The sequence below is a fragment of the Diachasmimorpha longicaudata genome, chromosome 2, assembly GCF_034640455.1.
Source record: "Diachasmimorpha longicaudata isolate KC_UGA_2023 chromosome 2, iyDiaLong2, whole genome shotgun sequence".
NCBI classification, from domain to species: Eukaryota; Metazoa; Arthropoda; class Insecta; order Hymenoptera; family Braconidae; genus Diachasmimorpha; species Diachasmimorpha longicaudata.
In genome coordinates this window covers 11,913,542-11,933,507 of record NC_087226.1, presented here as the reverse complement: position 1 = coordinate 11,933,507, position 19,966 = coordinate 11,913,542, and the positions used below count along the sequence as shown (strand labels likewise).

General features: G+C 39.7%; 1 protein-coding gene across 2 annotated transcripts in view; it reads right to left on the bottom strand.

Moving 5' to 3' along the window:
* LOC135171239 (lachesin-like) overlaps positions 1 to 19,966 on the bottom strand; it is a 129,530-nt gene that overhangs the window by 12,485 nt on the left and 97,079 nt on the right. Inside the window, exons 3-9 of one of the 2 annotated variants that reach the window (XM_064137639.1) lie at positions 18,556 to 18,662; positions 15,328 to 15,535; positions 15,088 to 15,249; positions 9,952 to 10,080; positions 7,288 to 7,575; positions 6,030 to 6,092; positions 10 to 162 (exon numbers count right to left, since the gene is read on the bottom strand). In XM_064137639.1, the coding sequence (XP_063993709.1) occupies positions 10 to 162; positions 6,030 to 6,092; positions 7,288 to 7,575; positions 9,952 to 10,080; positions 15,088 to 15,249; positions 15,328 to 15,535; positions 18,556 to 18,662 (1,110 nt within the window). The remainder of the gene's footprint in view (positions 1 to 9; positions 163 to 6,029; positions 6,093 to 7,287; positions 7,576 to 9,951; positions 10,081 to 15,087; positions 15,250 to 15,327; positions 15,536 to 18,555; positions 18,663 to 19,966) is intronic. The other variant, XM_064137648.1, reaches the window with a different exon arrangement.

Genomic DNA, 19,966 nt, shown 5'->3' with positions numbered 1-19,966 from the left:
GTTCCTCACCTGCACTATGGCTGTGCTGATTCCTGTCTGGTTTGTCAGCTTCCCTCTGATTCAACAGCGGTCTCTCCGTCCTTTTGGGATAAGGGCTGTGAGACAACGGCCACATGGTTGTATATTGTCGTCTGGTTGGCGGAGGAGTGGTGTTCTGCTTTCCTGAAAATTAAGATTAGGACACCTCATCTACCAGCTTCTCCACCAACTGCATTCACAGTTTTTCCTCTTTTACCATCAATTATTGAATAATTTAAACAACGAATACTATAGGCCATTACTATTCCACACCATACATGGTCGTTATTCTTATCTCTTCAGGACTGCAGGACAACCTCAATCCCTTGTCTGTTCTAGTCCGATTTTTCAACACTCACTTAACGATAATTCTCTCTGGTCAAAAGCTACATGAAAAATTATCCAAAGTACATTGTGTAAGTAAAGCCATAATGTGAAACAAGTACATTTGTTTACGGACTGTATCATGCTTTAAGTCAACGAAATAAAAAAAAAAACGTAAACAATGAGTACGTGAATGTGATGTGCGAAGAAAGCCCTGAGGTTATGAGGAAGTTGTGGAAGAGGGGATGAGAATTTGGATCATGTCTCCCGTATTTCTTTTTCAGCTTTTCATGATTTTTTATTGCTTATTCTACATTCCAAGCGAGAATGGAACCACCTCACACCTTCACATATACCACCAGAGTGACGTAAAACATGGTATAAAATTTTGAATGCATACGGCTCGCATTATGTAGGAGTAAGAGTAGATAGAGTAGATAGTAGCGGGATGAAGGGAGGGGAAAGATCGGGGGGTGTATTCAGAAAAAGTGAAAAAATAAATGAAATATCGGCAGGGTGAGATAGGAGAGCCATGGGGAAGGGATAATGAAGAGGGATAGAAAAAAGAGGGCAGAAGTGAGAAGTCTCGAGAGGGCGCGTGGCCTGTTTACACGCTAGATTGAAAGTTTCAAAGGCGATAATTCTGTATTCACAGCCGGCGGCTGTATAGTTCAACTTCATGTTCGACGTGGGGCCTATCTCACGATGTTGTTAGTTTTTCTACTCCCCGCGGTCCCCCGCTTGTACAGTAAAAAAATTTCCGTACTGGCGGTGTCAGGGGATGGGATTTAATGGACTTATTAAGCTTGCTGGAAATAATTATGGAATTAGACAACACGAACCAATATGCGAGGGAAAAATTTTAATGAACCTTCAATCTTTCTTTTATAATCAGCCGACCCCCCCCCATCCCCCACCACCATCTACCGTTACCTTATAGGGAATTCCAAAATTATTTATCTACTAATATTCATTAGCCTTATGAAATGTAGAATATTGACTGTTTTTTTTTCAGTACATAAAGAGCTGTAGGACGATGAGAGTTTCAATTAACAAATAATCAAATCTCAGCAGTAATGAATGTTTTTTCCTCCAATTAAATTTTTTATTAATTGAAACGTCCATTGTCCGATGAATTGGTTGTCGCACTAGTCGTAGCTTCCATTTGTGCTATTTTGAAAGGCGCATCTTCACCAGTCCCCTGTATTGTCACAAACAAGCGCCTTTTAAGCCGCACTTTCTCCACTAGGTAGCAACCAAGAGCCATCGTACAGCCTTTTGCAGTTGGCGGTGGGAAGTGGTAGGGATACTATAAAAAGTTTTCGAATAAAAGTTTAAATACGGCCGCAAACTTTGTTTCACCATCGGGCCACATAGTATGGGTATAATGCCGAGAGAAGCGTTACAACACAGTAGTGTTAGTACCTGTATGCACTGGCGGGGTATAAACAGCAACACAGAGTAGAAACAGTTTCACCGTTGGGCTCCCTGTGCGCCACTCTAAACAATATGGCCAACGGGAGACCTGTCTCTATGCTAAGAATATGTGAATATATTACTGGAACCCCTTTTCACCCCGGCTAACCTGACTTCACGTACGAGACTGGCACAATCACACCTGCCTCGTATTTTAACTTTCGCCCTTTTTAACTATTTTCGTCTCTATTTTCGGTTCTTTTGGAAGAGCAACTTTGTGCATTAGTTACCCCTCATTGATGCTTTGTTATGTTACAGAACAGCTTCAGAAGCTCTCTAGATGAGATGACATAAATATTCCTCCATTCAATTTTAAACTTTCAAGGTTAATTTTGATAGATTTAATCCGGATTCAATTGAAGTCTTAAAGTATTTTCTATCACCAGTGTTTTAACCAACAAAATATTTGAAAAGCTCATATGAACAGTTGCCAAAAAATTTAAGATAAATTTTAGGACTAATTTTTTGGAAATACTAAAAGTTCAATTGTTCAATAGCTCAATAATTAAGAGTTGAATAATTTCCGCTGTCATTACGACTACCGAGAATTGAGGATCGAGTAATATTATGCCCCTTAGAGGGGCATGAGGAATCAGTTCTGATTAGACTTCTAATTCAATGAAACACATTCGATATCAACAGGGATAACATCTCAGTATATTGTACATTATGCTTTGGGTTGTCGGTATTGGTAGACCGCGAGTGTACGCGAGTGAATTTCGAGAGGAGGGAGACGGTAGGTAGTAGTAGGCAATGGGGTGTGGGGTAGTTAGTGGATCATGTCGACTATCATTTTGCCGATAATTAATTAAAGCTCAGGAAGGATCGATGTACGATACACTGAGAGCTGCTGTACCCTAGTCATTATGAAACGTTGTACTCCCGTTGGTATAGTTTCGCCACCAGTGCCTGCAGACTACTAGACATGTGCCAATAATACACGTATATGTACATTCAATTCACGAGAGAGAAATGTTTACATCCATAATGCATTTCAAACTAATATGTGGAGGAGCTAGAAAAAAGTATTGAATAACCTACGAGAATTATCGACAGGAGTAATGTATTCATTTCCTTACTAAATTTTCCACATCGGGATTAAATAATAAATCATTCAGTCAGTCATCACATTATGGGAGACTATATATATTTAATGAGAATTTCGCGAGAGAGAAAATTTATTCGATGATTTTATGTCCTAGAAATATCTTCACATTTTGTACTCAAATCATTACCAGTGTGACTGAGGGATGAACTGAAAAACAAAAATTAATTCATTTTAATCGATTGGTTTATTATTAGCAAATAATGTCGGACATACGAATAAATTATCTGCAACATCAATTTAACAATAAATTTCATTCGGATGATCCAGGAAAATTGACAAGTGCAAGTAATTTGTCCTGGAAAAGGAAAATTCCTCCTATTTCAAAAATCAAAAATCCATCAAAAACTACCCCACTGAATGTGAATATCGGCTGTGGTTCATTTTATTAGTGCATTCAATCAAGAAAATGAAAATACCGTCGGAAATATCCTCCAATTATCCTCCAACCGTTTTTTACGGCCGAATAAGAAAGTTTCAGTACTAGGTCAGGTTGGAGTTAAGTGAATATCATATACGATAGCGTCAGCCCATTGTTCAAACGTTAGCCTGGGGCTACGCTATCGCATATCTTGATATGGAACCACACCCTTCACGTATTGATAACGGATTAGTTGTTGTTCACGAATGAATTTCACTCATACATTAGAGTCTATTTAGTGTATTTACAGGAAACACGGTTTCATCAATTTTTTTCATTCGTAAGGTCCCAAGACTTTGGTCGCTAATATCCATTACCATCGTCCCCCCTGAAATCACTCGAATCCTTTCCCTCCCCCGCGAAAAGCGAAAAGTCACATTTTCCCACTATCGCAATTTCCCGTTTTTTATTTCCTATCTGCGTATTCAACCCGCGTCTGAACCGTACAACTTTTTTACCCCTGGACGTTTACGGAAGTTGAATGAGAAGAGGGGCACCATCAGCGACTGGCCAGATCTTAAATTGGACTTTCTCCTGCGATTCGTTCGCAAGATAACAATAATGGAGCACCGCAAAGCTCCATTTTCCAGTCCCCTCTAACCCACCCACTCTCTATTCACTATTTTTGCCTTTTCCTCGTACAATGCAATCTCCTCACGAGTGCTTTTTTTTCACTCTATTTTTCAACTCGTCTTTAATAATTGAATTTCGAATGTTCTTAATTGGACGGCGAGATTGGTTGTAAAAAATGAGGCTATTAAATTGCGTTATTAAAAATAGTAAAGCTAAGGAACTTAAAGACGTGATTGAACCAAGAATAATGTTGATGAGCAAAAAAGATAGGCTTGTGGTCGTCCCACCCCTCGTAACGTTTTCATTCTCTCCATTCAATGCTCTACACCCGACGACATTTCCTTTACCAACATTCCCCTCACCTCTCGAGAATTAATTACAACATCAACATAAAAGAAACTCCTCAATAAACATTTTAACACCCCCTGATTATTCAGTCCTCCCCCTCCCCTCCACCCCTTCCCACCACTGACTGGGATCTTGAAAAGCCCCGTCAGCTAAGCGATAAAACTGGCACAAAAACCTGACGCTTCATTGTCAATGTAATATCTCCTTAAAGCACCTCAACTCAATTTTTGATATCTTCCTTTCCCCCTGGAATTCCATATTCCTCACTCATACCACGTACACACCTATTTTCTCTCTCGGAAAAGAGTTGTGGGGAAAAATAGAAAGCTACTTGGGGCTTTTTCGCACATCAATATGAGACAGCGAATGCAGGGAAAATCCGTCCAGAATATATGCCAGGATTGAGTTATCTACAAAAGCTAGAATGGACCATTTTATATCCCTCCTCCAACGCCTTTTCTCACCTTCCCCCTAACCCTCCAACGAAACGTGAAATTCATTTTTCAATGCTATAGGATGAAACGGAAGAATTTGGGTAATTATTTAATGTTTCAACTTGAAACGCTGTCGAGAAATACTCATTTGCAGTTGGGGACAAAGAAATAACTATCTAATATCACAATGACGGGAGAGAGAATAAAAATAAACAAATAACCAATAAAAATATTGTCTCCGTTGGTTAACCGTCGAATTCAGTTAACTTCAATCGGATATTGGGGAGTATGATAGGTACGCGATTCTCTCAATCAAATGGATCGAGGCAATTTAATTTTGAATATTATGAATGCTCATTTTATGTCAAAAGAGAATACACCTGAAAGAAGTATCCTGCCATAAGTTGATTGGATTCAATGATTAATTGTCGATATGACATAATTTAATCCCAGCGTTTCGAAAAATTATGAAAGGTAATCCCTACTTTGTAAAAATTTATCACTGTGTAGTCGACTAAACTCGATTAAATCAACCTACATTTTTTAGGGATCTCTACTACATGTAATTAGCGTGCGATTGACGCCGTCTGAGCATTAAGAAAAACTCAATTGCATTGAGAACAATGTAATGAAATTAAATTCATGTATAATGAAAGGAGGTTTAAAGGTCTTTGGTATTGTACCGAGGTGGAACTTTTACGGATGAATAAAATTCTATTGAGGCGTGTATTTCACACGGTGAAGCTGGTTGGCCATAACAAGAGACCTCTAAAGCCACAAGGTAGGCTTGAGGATACAACAAACCGAGAAGCGTTTGTGGGACAGAGTGGGAGAGGTGGGACAACCAAATAGGGAGGAAAAGTGGAAGGGTGAGGGTTTGAAATTGTGAGGCGTGACGCTGTGTAATACCCGTCGTGGCTAGTCTTGTATGGGCGTTAATAATGCAGCGTATTAAGATTGGTTTCACTACTAGCCATATACACAGGCTGTAGTTGCAGGTATGGTTAGATGGGTTGCAGATGGGTTGGTTGCATGGACCACGAGGATCAAGGATGCGGGGAATTGGAATGGGTGAAGTTGATAGGGTAAAAGTGGTGAGGTAAAACCACCGGGACTTGGCCTGGGTTACCAAAGTTATTTTACCATTCTTGTTAATGGAATTGTTTACACCAGATGATGCCGTAACACATCAGTTGATTCAGTAAATGACCCCTCAGGGTTTCAACTTTGTTTTTTCTATTCGTTCGTTCGGCTTTTACCGCTCTACGAGCCTTGGATTGCAATTATAGATTTCAGGAATTTCCGAGAATTGAGGGGAGCCGGGACTTACCCTCTTTATTAGCTCCGCTTTTGATCTCCGTCGCTGTTGGCGGTGCTGATGGTTGGGCCATTTCTGAAATTTTAACAAGTTACAGGATTTTAAAAAATCGTCTTTGTGGTTCTTGTGTTACCCCTAAGTCGTGCTCAGTGCATCGTTAATTTAAAAAAATACATTTATTTGTATACTTTTATATGGGTTTTTATGATTTGTTCCCATCCCACCCCCTGTACCGCACTGGCAGAAGACCCGGGGAAACCTGTGCAGGTACTGTCGTCCCTTAGTCGAGATTACTACTTGACAGTGACATTGTGAGATTGCAGCGCAACGAATTTAGCCTGCTGTTGTCAGGAATCGAACCCAAATCTGTAGTTGTATATAACTGTATTGTTTTCACCACACACATTGACAATACCCGAACAAATTCGATAAAAAAAATTGAAACAGTGTCACGAATATAATAAGTGCAGAAATGTACAGAGGATAATTATTAAGAGATCAGGATAATGGTTTGATGTATTTTGAATGATCATAGGGAGACGGGTTTTGATCGGGGATATAGTCTGTACACAAGACACGTTGGGCCATGAATACGCGACGCATCGTAAGATGCAATCTGGCATCAACCATCGCCCGTCCTTCCCGCCGGTCCCGTTATCCTTCATCGCGCTATGCAAATAGTGTAGTTATCGTCTGTCGTATGGGGCTGACGTAATATTGTCGCCCCGAGCGCACTCATGGAATGAAGCAATCTTGAATGAGCCGTGTGGCACATATCCGATGGAGAATATGTCTGCTTTGACCGAAACATCGATGGGTGGTACCGGTGAAACGAATATTTAATTGGATATTTGATATTGACGCGGGACATATTTTTGATGAAAATTATCCTATCGGTCTATAAGAATACAGTACGATAAAATAAGCCTTATCATAATTATTCACGTGGCAATTTTCAAAACATATTTTCAATTCCTCAATCAACAAAACAGGAACGCACGGATTAAAAATTATTTAGAGTTAGTGAAGGGGGTAATTTTATCGTGTGCAGATACCCGGTATCGCTCGACCTGAGTCGGTTATATTAGGGATGGACATTAGAGTGAAAATATTTTCTTGGCCGATTATAAGTTCTTCATCGGGAGAAAGCCAATGCAATTTTTCCCCCGCTCCACTCCCATAAAATTAATCGTTCAATTTTCATTTTCTCCAATTGGCCACTATCTGCACCGAATCCTCACATCCCATAAATTTTAATCACCATACTTACCATAAAGCCGTATAGAACCCTCCGTCTCTCCCAATGAATTTTTACTAATACATTTGTATGTTCCGAAGTCACTCTGCTGTAGATTTCTTATGGTGAGCTGCATATTGGTTCTGTAGCTACTCTCCAGTATTGTACTCGTATACTTCTCGTTGGTAGTTAGTACTATTGAATTGTTAAAATTCCAGTAGCTTATCGCTCGTGGATGTGCCTCGATTTTGCACTCGAGAGTAACATTCTTGCCAGCTGGTGCGCCCATCAGCTGATTCCGCAGGAATATCGTCGGCGAGACTGAGGAAAATAAGACTTATTAGTTTTATTTTTCAATGTTTCATTGATTTTTTGCAATAAGATGATTTTTATAGCTCCGTCGTTTCAATATGTCAAGAACTTCGTACAATGCTAATTACTTGATAAAGTTATCAGTGTCCGACAGACGAAGGGGGTGAATCCCTAGTAATTCCGTGCCGGGATTTGGATACGAGGATTTTATCAAAATCGAAGTATTAGGTAACAACAACTCTATACAATCGCTTGATGAAGAAAGTTTCCACCTCAAATTACGTAATACCATCTTGGTAGCCCCTGAACTCGCTGATTACCATATATTGTGAATTTATTACGTTATCTTCCCCGGGATACGAATATGTAGTATCCCATAATTGCACTGACAATCAAATCAACTCAAGAACTCAATGTATGGAATTACCGAAGGCATCTTGCCAATAGCTATCATTCACCGCATAAGCCTCATAATCCGATGAGCGTGGATCGAGTGGAGTGTGGAATATGCGTTAATTAGGGATGTGGGTACATAGGAATTTAATGGATTCCGAGGTATTCCCCCGTCCAGTACATTAAATGGGGGTTCGAATTGTTTGAGAAAGAATGATAAAATATTCCAAAGTAGTACGAACCCGTGTATGGTAGCCGCGATTCTCACTCGTCTTGATTATGGGTATTTAATCCTCTCTTTGTTCATCTAAGTTCATTTATACGGAATTCGCGCAGAGGTGGAACATAATATTCCCCAGATTTTCAAATTTCGATAATGAGCTTCGCTGAATGAAAGTGTTTACATTTTTTGGGAGTCTGTTGAGACGAATGGCGATTGTCTTCAGTTGACAGAACTGACTGATTGCTTCCTAACTTAGCTCCGCAGCACATATGATAATTCCCACCCCGGATTATTGCGACCATTGACTATGAGGGTCTTGTTTCAATCTAGGTAATTTTGATGGCTCCCCAACTGTTTCCCTCTTTCGAAGATTACCTATATTATTGGTTTTCCAATTAATTCCTAATTACTTTAAAATTTATAGAGATCGGTATATTTCCAATCGTTTTTGTAGAATAGTTGGACGAATACCTTCTGGAATGGGCACATTCTGACCAGTTGGTCCATTTATCCCTATGTCGCCTAGATGGCCTAGCATCATGGACAATATCATGGATAATTTCTACTCAACACGATCATTCCCGGAACCTTCTCGTCCACGGTCTGAGTAATGCGCAAATCTTCTCGGTATTACGACTTTCTCACTAGAATTTCATGTAACACCTCGGCTTCTCTTTGATACACGAACAAATGGAGTCCATCCATAAGTTTTCGTGTCCAAGCGACAGACTTCCGGGTGAGAGATGTCAGAAGGAAATAAGCCTCAAGCCTCTGACCGTGTCACGAGAGCCGCACAGTTTTTCTTGTTTGAATAAAATATGTTGGTCGAGCCCCTCTAAATATTCAGAGGGCACTCGGGCTATGCTCACATGAACTCTCTCATACATGTGTGTGTGTATGTGTGGGTGGGATAAAGGAGCGAATATGGGAATAAGAAAGTGACGAGGTTTTTTTTTTAAGTGAGAAGAGAGGAGAATAGCCAAGAGAATGTGAACACGTACAGTCAAGCTGCAAGGCAATATACACAAGTCCTGACACGAACGAATGAAACGTATAAAAGGGAAAAATGACCGGACTCAGTCGACTGGGGACAGACGTCCTGGTACTCTCTCAGTCTCTCCCGACTTTTTCGTATTTCCCTCGGGAATGAAAACTGGAAACCCAACCGATCCTCGTCCGCGTTTACACCACATTCGAAAACAGCGAATGAAAATTAAACAGTGCTATTCCGCATTGCAAAATTCCCCGGAGTCAATACAACGCGTTGAAAATTTATAATCTCTATAGGGAAGGGTGGAGTAAAACGGAACCCGGGGTAAAACGCAGTAGAATGGAAAAAATGAATATGGCGCGAAATTCGGATAACTTTTTTTTTCTCTACAAATTTTGGCTCAAAATAATGATTCGGGGGTAGGAGAAGGGCGAAAAAAATTGAATGCATATTGTGTTGGGGAATTTGTGATAATTTATATAATTTTCTTTTCTATAGTTCTTCAAATTCTATATTAAATAGGTTCTCTAAAGAGGGAAATTGAAAAAGTAATCGATCTATCTGACTCTGTTTGGAATTATAATTTGTTATTCAGTTCTCAATTAATTTTTGCGTGCCATTCCGTTTTACCCTTTCCTTCTTTACATAAACAACGAGTGGACGGTATGTGTGAGGGATATATGATACCCGATATTGAGAGGGCGACAATTGGCTGTGTGAAGCTCTAATTTAATCGACGAGAGGCGTTGTTCACGAGGGAAATCAGTGATTAACTTACACTCAACATCGACGATTATTCTCTTGCTGACAGTCGGGGGAATCCCGTTGGTGGCAATGCACAGGTATGCACCCATGTCTCCCCGGGTTATTTTAGTGAGGTTCAGCTCTTCACCCTGGTATTTTTCAACTGAAAATTTAAAGGATTTTGTTAGTGACATTCGGAAAGAAATTTTTGATAACAATCATTGCAGAAATATTTTTTTTCCTCTTCTGAGAATTATTTTTCGCTGGGCACATGAATATTTCTTAATATTAACCGCAAGAAAAATAGCCAATGAAAAACTTCCCAGCAATGTAATGCAACTACCAGTATTTTTCACGAAGCTTAAGGAAGTGAAGCAGCTAATTCCTTTATATAGGTACACGGTAACGTCTAGCTTGTTTTGTATCATCAAAACAAAAACTTTTCCCTGTTGGATGCGCTTTCATACATTTTGAATTTAAATGCAAATGATGCAAATGGAAAAAATTTATAACGGAAAAAGTCCCTCAAGTCATTTCCTTCAAGCGATAATTAATTAGACAATTTCAGAATTAATGAGAGAAGAGCCATCGGGATGAATTATTTTCATGTCACTGTTCAATTATTTGGAGTTCAAGCACTTTGAAAATTCAGTTATTTATCAAAATGGATCTCACTAAATTAGGAACTCAATCAGTAAATGAGGGATTCAGAAGAACTGAAGGTTGGGTAAAAATTGTGAGCAATATTTAACGAATTTTCAATGGATTCCACGATTGATCTTTGTAGAATCAGCTAGTCGTTAACAAAATATAGTATCCCTAGGAATTTCTCCTTCGCGAGGTTTTGCTCTCAAGTTCGTCTCTGTGTCTGTACCCCTTCTCCGATCGTCCCTTTTCGGGTACGCGAACATTAAGAGCTAAAGTTTTCAACGAATAAATCGCACTCGTGCCTCGTTTCATCAACTTAAAGCGGCAATTTATGACGGAAGTTCCATGGCCACAGGGACCGGCGACTGTATAAAGCGATTCACATGGAGGAGGGATGAAGGAGGGAAAATATAGAGTGGAGAACGAAGTCGAGTCCCGTTTGGAGAGACTCTAGCAGACCCGGTTGGGCAAGCGGCGTCACTTCCGGGGCCCCAGAGAGCCATCGTAATTGAAAACTTGGAGGCTTTGGACACTTATAAACGTACTTTCAAATCCGGGCGTCGTCTTGTAAATGTCAACGTCGGGACGTCATTTCAACTGTTTCAATCATTCTGATAATTCAATTTGAGTTGGTTTACATTCCCAAGATAAATAATTCCGCATTTTATTACCTATTACTGACCCCTTAAACTATCACTGGCACCTTACTAGACTCTCTTTCCTCCCAGTTAATTACGATTTAATTGAATTCTCTAATATTGCGTTCATTAGCTATTCTTCCAACAATAACAAGTTGAACGATGCAGAACTTCCTGCCTCTACGTTTCTGATTCCTCACTAAGAAACCGAACCATTATCCAGTATCTGTAATTGTGATTGGAAAACCCATTCGATCAGCGTTATCGAATTATCGCCTATTAGAGGTATTTCACACTCTGTCACTAATTGGTGTTCTCTTTTCTATGGCTTCCTGGAAAACTCGGTGGGTGTGACTGCCGTCTACCACTCGTCTCGTTACTAATTCGGCGATTGCTCAACATCAACCCTTTCATGTTGGCTCCACCAAGTTAATTAGTAAGTTATTTTCGCCTTCTCCCCAATCCGAAATAATAACGAAAAAAAAAAAATCAATACTATTGGAATCGACGTCAATGAACTTTGGAGTCGCACTGGAAAGACTCAGCATGCCAATTAAAAATGTTTATAATTAAAATGCGGGAGTGAAAAAAAATCCCTTGCATCTTACCACAAAGGGTTTGAATGGCTATATCGATTAATTCCCAGTGCTGCACAGTTTATTCATATTTTTCGCCAAATCATGGAATAAAAACTGAAGAACATTTTCATCGACTCAGGGAGAGAAGTCCGTAGTATCGATGTTGTATAACGCCCCTAATTAGTGAGTATTGCATTGCAACAACCAGAGCCCAACCCCACCAGACATTTCCTGAAAAGCCACCAAAGTTTGTGCCACCTATCCACACCACCAGCAAACAACCTTCCAAGGACTCAATACCTTATCGATATCCACGATATATTTCAGTCAACCAAAAAGTACACGTATACACATCTCGAGTATACCCTTTAAACCCCTCAGTCAGGTATTGGTACCTACGGTTAACTTTTAACGAGCGAACCAAGTTCGATGCTCATACCTCACGTAGCTGATGCATCAGTACAGACCCTCTAGCTCACCACCTCCCTCATACCATGCCCGAAGAGTTACCTCAAGCTTGTTAGACGTTGTGATACACGAGTATGAAATTTACACCGGAGGAACGTCTCAAAGCGTCTCAACTATGCCATAAGTGGGGACAAACTTGGGATCGACAGTTGAAGATCGTGGTGGCGATTAGATACTCTAAAGATTGGAAATGAAGTCTTCCATTACCCGTTGATGCTTCCAGCATTCTCATCGTCATGTCTCTGATAAGAGGAGAGGTACGACTAAGCACTACTACACGGAGAGAATTTTTTTCATATAAATTATTCCATCATCAGGTGAAGAAAAATCTTTCTCTGCTGAAGATCTTGTAGGGAACTTGGGAAAAATGATTCCCGATTAAACCGTAGTGAATTTCAACAATCCCAGATATTCCTTGAAAGCTGTTTAGCTGGGGAAATGTATTCATGAAGGATGTACTTTGGCTCGAAGCGAAGGCCCCATGATTTTCCCAAGGCATCCAGGGGAAGGGTTCTCCTGTAGTCACTTTTAATTTGACTGTTCTAATTTTCCTGAGGAAAGCGCTCTTGATTCTGAATTCTGGAGTCTAACACAAGGGGTGAAAAAGCGACCAGAGTCGGTGGAATGGGAGGAAAACGAGGTACATGCGAGTGGTGAGAGATAAGACGATGAGATGCCTTTGAGTCGAACGACACGTCAAAGTTGGCATTCACCTGAAGTACGGTTGACATTACAAGGCAAAAAGGTGAAGAAATCCTACCATAAAAGATAAAGAGTGAATTTCAGGCGCATGGCGTTTGCATATATAAGAAAGAAAACGCTGGGACAGCCCTAGTATTTGTCGGGAGTTTTATTTTTTTGCATTCAAACTTCAAAACGTTATGACGCAAGTGGTCTTTAAACAAGAGATGAAAAAGAAATAAATGAATCTGGAGGACAACCGGAATACTCATAACGTTTATACTCACGTGAGGAATACACAGCGTGTTTTTTTTATAATCATCATAAACCAGGACAAATGCAGTTGAGGGGAAAATAGAGTGAAGTGGGTTGACTGTTGTGGCAATGACTTTAAAAAATTTCCCTCAATCTTTTTTCACTGGGTCTTTTGTTTCATCATATTATGTTGTGCGATTATTGAGCGGAATGAGAGAAAGAGAGAGGAAAATTGCTCGTTGTGAACTCTGAATTTCTCAGAGTGTGAATTGCAAGGCTTTTTTACTTGATACATTCCGTCTCGACTAAAAATATTTCTCCATTTTCCTTCAAACAAGTGAATCCCAGAAAAATTAATCCAAAACGAGTATCAGAAAACCTTGCTCTGCTACATAATTAATTTCATCACTTTGACACTGGATTAACAGTCTCACTTTCCAATCCCCTCATGATAACAATCTCTCTCTCTCTCTCTGCGCATTAAACCTGACCGCCTGTGTATGAACCGTCCGTTCGACGACAACGTCCCGTCACGAGCACCTGGAATCGCAGAAATGACGTGTTACTGGCTTGACACTGGGGCATCCGGCCTGGCACGCCTTCCCCATGACATCGCGTGGCTTCAGTTTCAGTTCCCATGTGCTACCCGTATAATTCATGACCCCAAGCGTCCCTACCAGACTGGTTAAGTTTTAATCCGTCGTTTCCACCGACACCAAACACTGCAACCCAACTCGCAAAATTTCAAATTTTCCAACACGGCAGCTTCATAATTTTTTCAAGCTCTCTTGCATCACTTTTTTTCCGTGTTCATTCCTCTCGAGAATTTACACCTCTTTTGTAACCCAGTGTTTACCAAGATAAAAAATATAAGCAATTTTTTTTTCACCCCCTAGATTTTCAGACGTCTTGGAAGACACTTTAATGGCGGCAGAATGAGAGATATGTGCAGAGTAAGCTGCGACAGAGCCAAGCATCACAGAGAAAAATATATATATCCTAAGTACGTTTTAATCCATTCTAGTGCTCGCAACTACGTGTCTCGAGTATTTTCATCATTAAGTGTTAAATAAAACCTACTCTGCTTAATATAAAATAATGATAACAATGAATTTGATCTCGTAATGTAGGAAGGTCACTTGTACAGTGCATGAGAAAATAAAATAGAGTGAGCTAATTGAGCATGACAGTCGGAGCTCTCTCACTCAGTTACAGAAACAAAGAGAAGAATTGTAAGAATTAAATAAAAAATATCCACCAGTTGTATCCCGTGCAACGTCTCGTGCATATTTCACGGATAAAGTCGACGTGTACGCGCATAATTTTCCGCCCTTCTCACTGGCAAAACTTCTAGCGCCCTGATGCACGTGTCTGCGCTTACGGTAACTCGAGACCTCCGAGTTGATTAATCTCTACAATATTTAAAAAGGCACCAGACGACCTGGAAGAAGACTCAGTAGGTAACTGCGGATAGGCGGGTAGAAGGGGAATCCCTGACGAGCGAGGGAGCACGCACAGCGGTAATGGACATGATAGCTTTGCAAATCCAAGTGTAATCCCTTCTTTGCAATGAGGATAACTGTGAGTGGTGTTAGTGTGTAGAGAGACCGGTCCTAATTACACAATACGTATTTACAACTCACACCAGTGAAGTAATTAGGCTATTTTTCAAAGCAGTTGGTGCTTCTCACTGTTGTCAGGAATTATTGTTGACATTGGAATAGCCGTCGTGTTGACGAAGAAAATTTCTTTCAATTGAATGAGCGATTTTTTTAGTCCACCGATAAATAGCCCTTTAAATTTATCAAATATTTTGTTTATATTTTTTAGATAATACTTGTAGAGAAAAATATCAATCTTTTAACGAATATTCGAGTGTTTGAAATATAAACAATTTCGTACCTTTTGATCGACGATCAATAGGTATAGATTGACCATCTTCCCTTCGCCACATCAGTGCTGGTGTTGGATAGCCCTCAGCTTTACAAGTGAGCGTTATATTCTGATGTTCCTTCACAGCAACTGTACTGTCCGTCGATAGGGAATCAATGATGTTCGGCGGCACTGTCGATCAAATAAAACACTGATGTATTCAATTCAAATAGCTCTGACTAATTGCTGAGTTTAATGCATTTGACCTACCGACAACTTGGAGAAATCCAACTTGGCTGATCATCGGGGTGGTATTAACTTGGCACATGTAGTAGCCCCGGTCCTCCTGCTGGACATTCTGAATGCGAAGCAGCCAGGTCTTATGTTTGTCGTGGGATATGGTGAACCTCGATATCTTTACTACTACGTGCGTGTGGATCGTGAGAAGCATTTGGCGACCTACGTGGAGCCATGCCACCTGTAACAACAATGTCAAGATCGTGAGGTAACTGTAATCAAATTGATGAGCGTGCTCACCATGAGAGGGATCATTTGGTACAGGAAATCAGCGCTTGATCTGGAATATCTCCTGAAGGAATCACCGAAAGAAAAAAACTGGAGAATCCGCAGATATTCAAATCATTTTTCATTTCAGGGTTCGGGAAAATTAAATGAAAAAATTGCAGACAGGACAGTCGCAGGATTTATCGCAAGGATAAAATGCAGTCACTTCAATTATGATTATAGCACGGAGGATGTGCAGAGATCATAAATCTCCAATAACTAAACACGTTCACAGCCAATGGATGTTAAAGTGAAAATATTCCATGAACGATTGAAATACTTGGCAAGTTGTCAAAAAGCCAAATCTCCTGATGTATCTCGCACCAATTCCCCAATTCATTTCGCCAAATTGCTCTTTCTTTTAATGCTCTACCATTTAACATTACTTCAGTTCACGTAATCAGTAACGTAATCCACCTGAAGAGAGAAATACCAAATGAATATAAAAAATAGCGCCAGTGAAAGTTTCGAGAATGAAGGTAATGGCTTACAACATCATTGTGGCTCCATAAAACGGGACTGATTTCCCAGTTGGTCTTTTCCAATTGCTCTTCTTCATCGGAGGAAACAATCTATCACAATGGCTTTTCGATGGGAGCAATGAATCGATTTTTATGATTACATGGAAAAATCGAATATGGGAATTTCACACATATTCAGTAGACAATTGAAAGTCATAAAAAAAATATATCTCTTTCACTCACTATTAAATGGAAACCATAAACAATTCCTTTTTGGTTTGCAAAGGACAGTTGCATAATCTACGCTAGCGTAATTTCTCGATTAGTCTCCTTCCTCCATGTAAATCGATCTCACAACTTACTCCAGACCACAAGGGCTTGTTACTTAAGTGAATCCCACCCGTGGAATTACCGAAATTTTACGGTTTCCGTTCAAGATTCCTTTGAAGAGTCAAAATGTTCGAACTTGCCTGGCGTGCACAGTTCCATTTTTTTTCCATTTTCCTCGACAATATTAGAATGTTTAATATTTGATAGAATTCAATCAATCTCATGAATTTTCAGGGAAAGTGAAATCCCCAAGTGAATTTGAATTATTTTCCCGAATCGGCGGATATCGATGCAATTTCATAGGATAATTGAGCCAAGACATTGAGTATTACAGAAATTATTAGGTCATCCGTATAATGTCAATGAAATATTAATTTTTCCAATAACTAGATTAGTTAGAATTATACGGTGAATCGAACCTCATAAAAATTTTACACGTCCGATCCGAAACATTCAGTGAAAAAAATTATTAAGTTAATGTCAATGTTCCTGGACAACCGAAAAATTATGATATATTATGGAGAGAATTTCAAGGGGACACGACAATTCCATCGATCCATAAATCACTATTTTGTTAACTTTTCAATGAATAATGGATGAATGCAACGGTCAATAAGTGTAGCATGTGAGTTCTTGAATTGTCGTAGTTGAGAAGACATCCCCATATCAAGGATGAAAAATCGAGGAAGGAAGTAAAGGAAAACAATCCCACAAGTGAAAGAAAACACACGAGAATCACTAGAGCTAAGAAAACTTGAGGTAATAAAAACAAAGAAATATCGACTTTCGATGAGTTTTCAATCCTTCTACATTGTGACCAACTCCAGATATATTCACATATATGCCAAGCGCTAGTTATTCAAGCAATAAAATACATTCATTAATATTCCATCGGCGTCAGTGGGAACAGGTGGTTCAGTCCTTTCTGCAGGAGCTCAAGAATAATGCACTACTGTCACCGGATTCCAATCTCCGTTGCGCCCACAATTTTGTTTACCATGGCCCCCGACGAAAAGTCCCCCTTGATCCTACTCGGTAAAACAAACTTACTCGGCTATACAACCCCTCCATCCACCCCTATTGCGTTTACTATTCGGAAAAGCTCTTTTCTTTCTGTTGCACGTCGATATCATAAACATTTGGTCTGTAAGTAGCATCGATTCGTACGAAGAAATCTTTCTGCCAAGCTTCGACAGCAAGCCACGATAACAAGTGGTTTACCTTGAATCCCTTGAATAGTGCACTCATGCATATCCGCCAATTTATCTCAGCCCATTTGCAACGGATATTCGACAATGTGCACTGTGTAAATTTCGGTACACATTGATATTGTCAATTTTCACGAGAAAAAGCTCAAATGAACAAGGCGAGACTGTTAAACGATAGATTTGTCGATGGTATTCCCCCTCCCCCCCCACTCTGCCATCTATTGATAGCCCTAATCGACGGAGCCCGGAGAGGGCGAGAAGTGGTTAGAGTGGCTGATGCGTTTTCGATAGCACTGCTTGACTTTTCTGCCTGTCGCTCTTCCATGGAAACTGCGCATTCAGGATCCTTGCACGTCTACGTTACGATCGTAGCAATCGACACCGTTCTGGCGATATGAACCTGGAGATTTTTATTATTCTCGTTCTTCGGCTTTAAGCGATCAAGGAGTGATAAAATCAGGGCAATTCGAGATTTGATGGGGATTCTCGCACAATGCAGAAGCATTTATATTACTTTAATAAAGGGCTTTCGGAATTGAGAGCAGTGATTCTTAGTTTTATCAGGAGGACCACATGAACGATCATTTATCAATTTGCGAACAGACATTTAAGATTTTATACTTTCATATGTAGTCAAACAATTGATATATTGAGGATGAGCCTTTCAACGAAATCACTCAACTGATGTCGTTTTACCATTTTGTTATTGACACTGCTACCACGATTTGTTAATAATTAATGAATCGAGTTTGGACACATGCGATCTAATCATTCAAAGTCGAGGTCCACAGCATATCCTAAACGATCGAAGCGACGTAAAATATCAATCATAATAAAATATATATATGTATGATTAATCCATGATTGATTATCCAAAATTTCGTTATTGTTAAATATTCCCAGTGAGTTGTTATAAATGAATTATTCGTCAGTACCTTGTGAGTGCCGAGATTGTTGATGACACAGGGGAGATTCGCATCTCTTCCCACAGCTACTGTGACATTTGGAATTGGCTCAGCAAACATAGGGCCCTCCGACAAAGCTGCAACACACAGAATAATGATATTAATAATTTATAGCGTGACAAGCGAGATAGAGAGGAGGTTTTTTTATTTGAATTTTAGATTACTTATACAACCCCTCTGTAACAGGGATGATGTAGGCAACGTGTATAAAGGTAAACTAGAATATCAGGGTACATCTATTTCCCTGTCAATTTCATGAGAGAATAAAGAGGGCCACTGTGTAGTCAGGAGGAGAGGGAGGACTGGGAGCCCATCCCTCGTCGATCGACGGAAGCTACCTTAACCGAAATTGGTTACCCACACATTTATAGGTCACAAAAGCTTCCTGGGAAGTTTATCCTACTGGGATGCTTCCAGAGTAGGTGATTATCCTTTTTGTTATGTTTACATTTGCCTGGGCTAATATATACAGCTCGTAATCAAGTGATAGATTTCATGGATATTTTTGCAAGGACCCACCAGGTCCTTGGTAAGAAAATATCAATCTCATTTGAACTTATAAATTTTTATTGAATTCTATTTGGAATGATCGAGTTCTCTATTCGATCATCATATTTTTATCACTCGAGCCCCATAATTCCTGTTTGCCAGATAGCCACTCGGCCAATTGAGATAGCCCAGAGGATAATATAGAGGTAGAATAATACTGGTGGAAATATTCTTCATAAAAAGAACAGTGAGATAATTTTTGGTAACAGAGGCTCCAAAAAATTCTACAGAAATGAGTGTTAGCGGCTCATTTTATTTCACTCATCACTGCTATTTTAATTTAAATCTATATTTTTATATTACTAATTCAATACGATTCAATTTATCAAAAACCAAATTTACAGCCGAATGACGTCTCCTCTGAAGATCAATATTAATTACTCACATTCAATTATATAATTGTAACTACTTCCTCTGTGATATACCCCATAAACTCTCCGGAATGAGATGTCCAAAAGTTCCAGATGTACACGCTTTCCACTGGTACTTTAAAAGGACTCAAAAAACTTTGGAATGCACTGAAGAATGAAGAAGGGTAGTTGGCGGACAGCTCGACCGGAAAAGCGCCAGCCGTTGGATTTCGGTCGCAAGGACACGCTCCTCTCCGTCAACTATTCTCCTTCCTTCCACCAGTTCTTTCAGACAATTTTCAGATGCCTGTGTTATATTATAGGATATCACATATACGGAGATCGGGGAGTATGATCTAGCGTACTTTATGTTGTTGTATCGTCGTCCTTATAAAACTTATGATCATATATGTATATATTGAAAGGTAAGAGGGCTGCCTTAGTTCCTTCATTCACTGTCTTTCTCTGGTCGTTCATCCTCG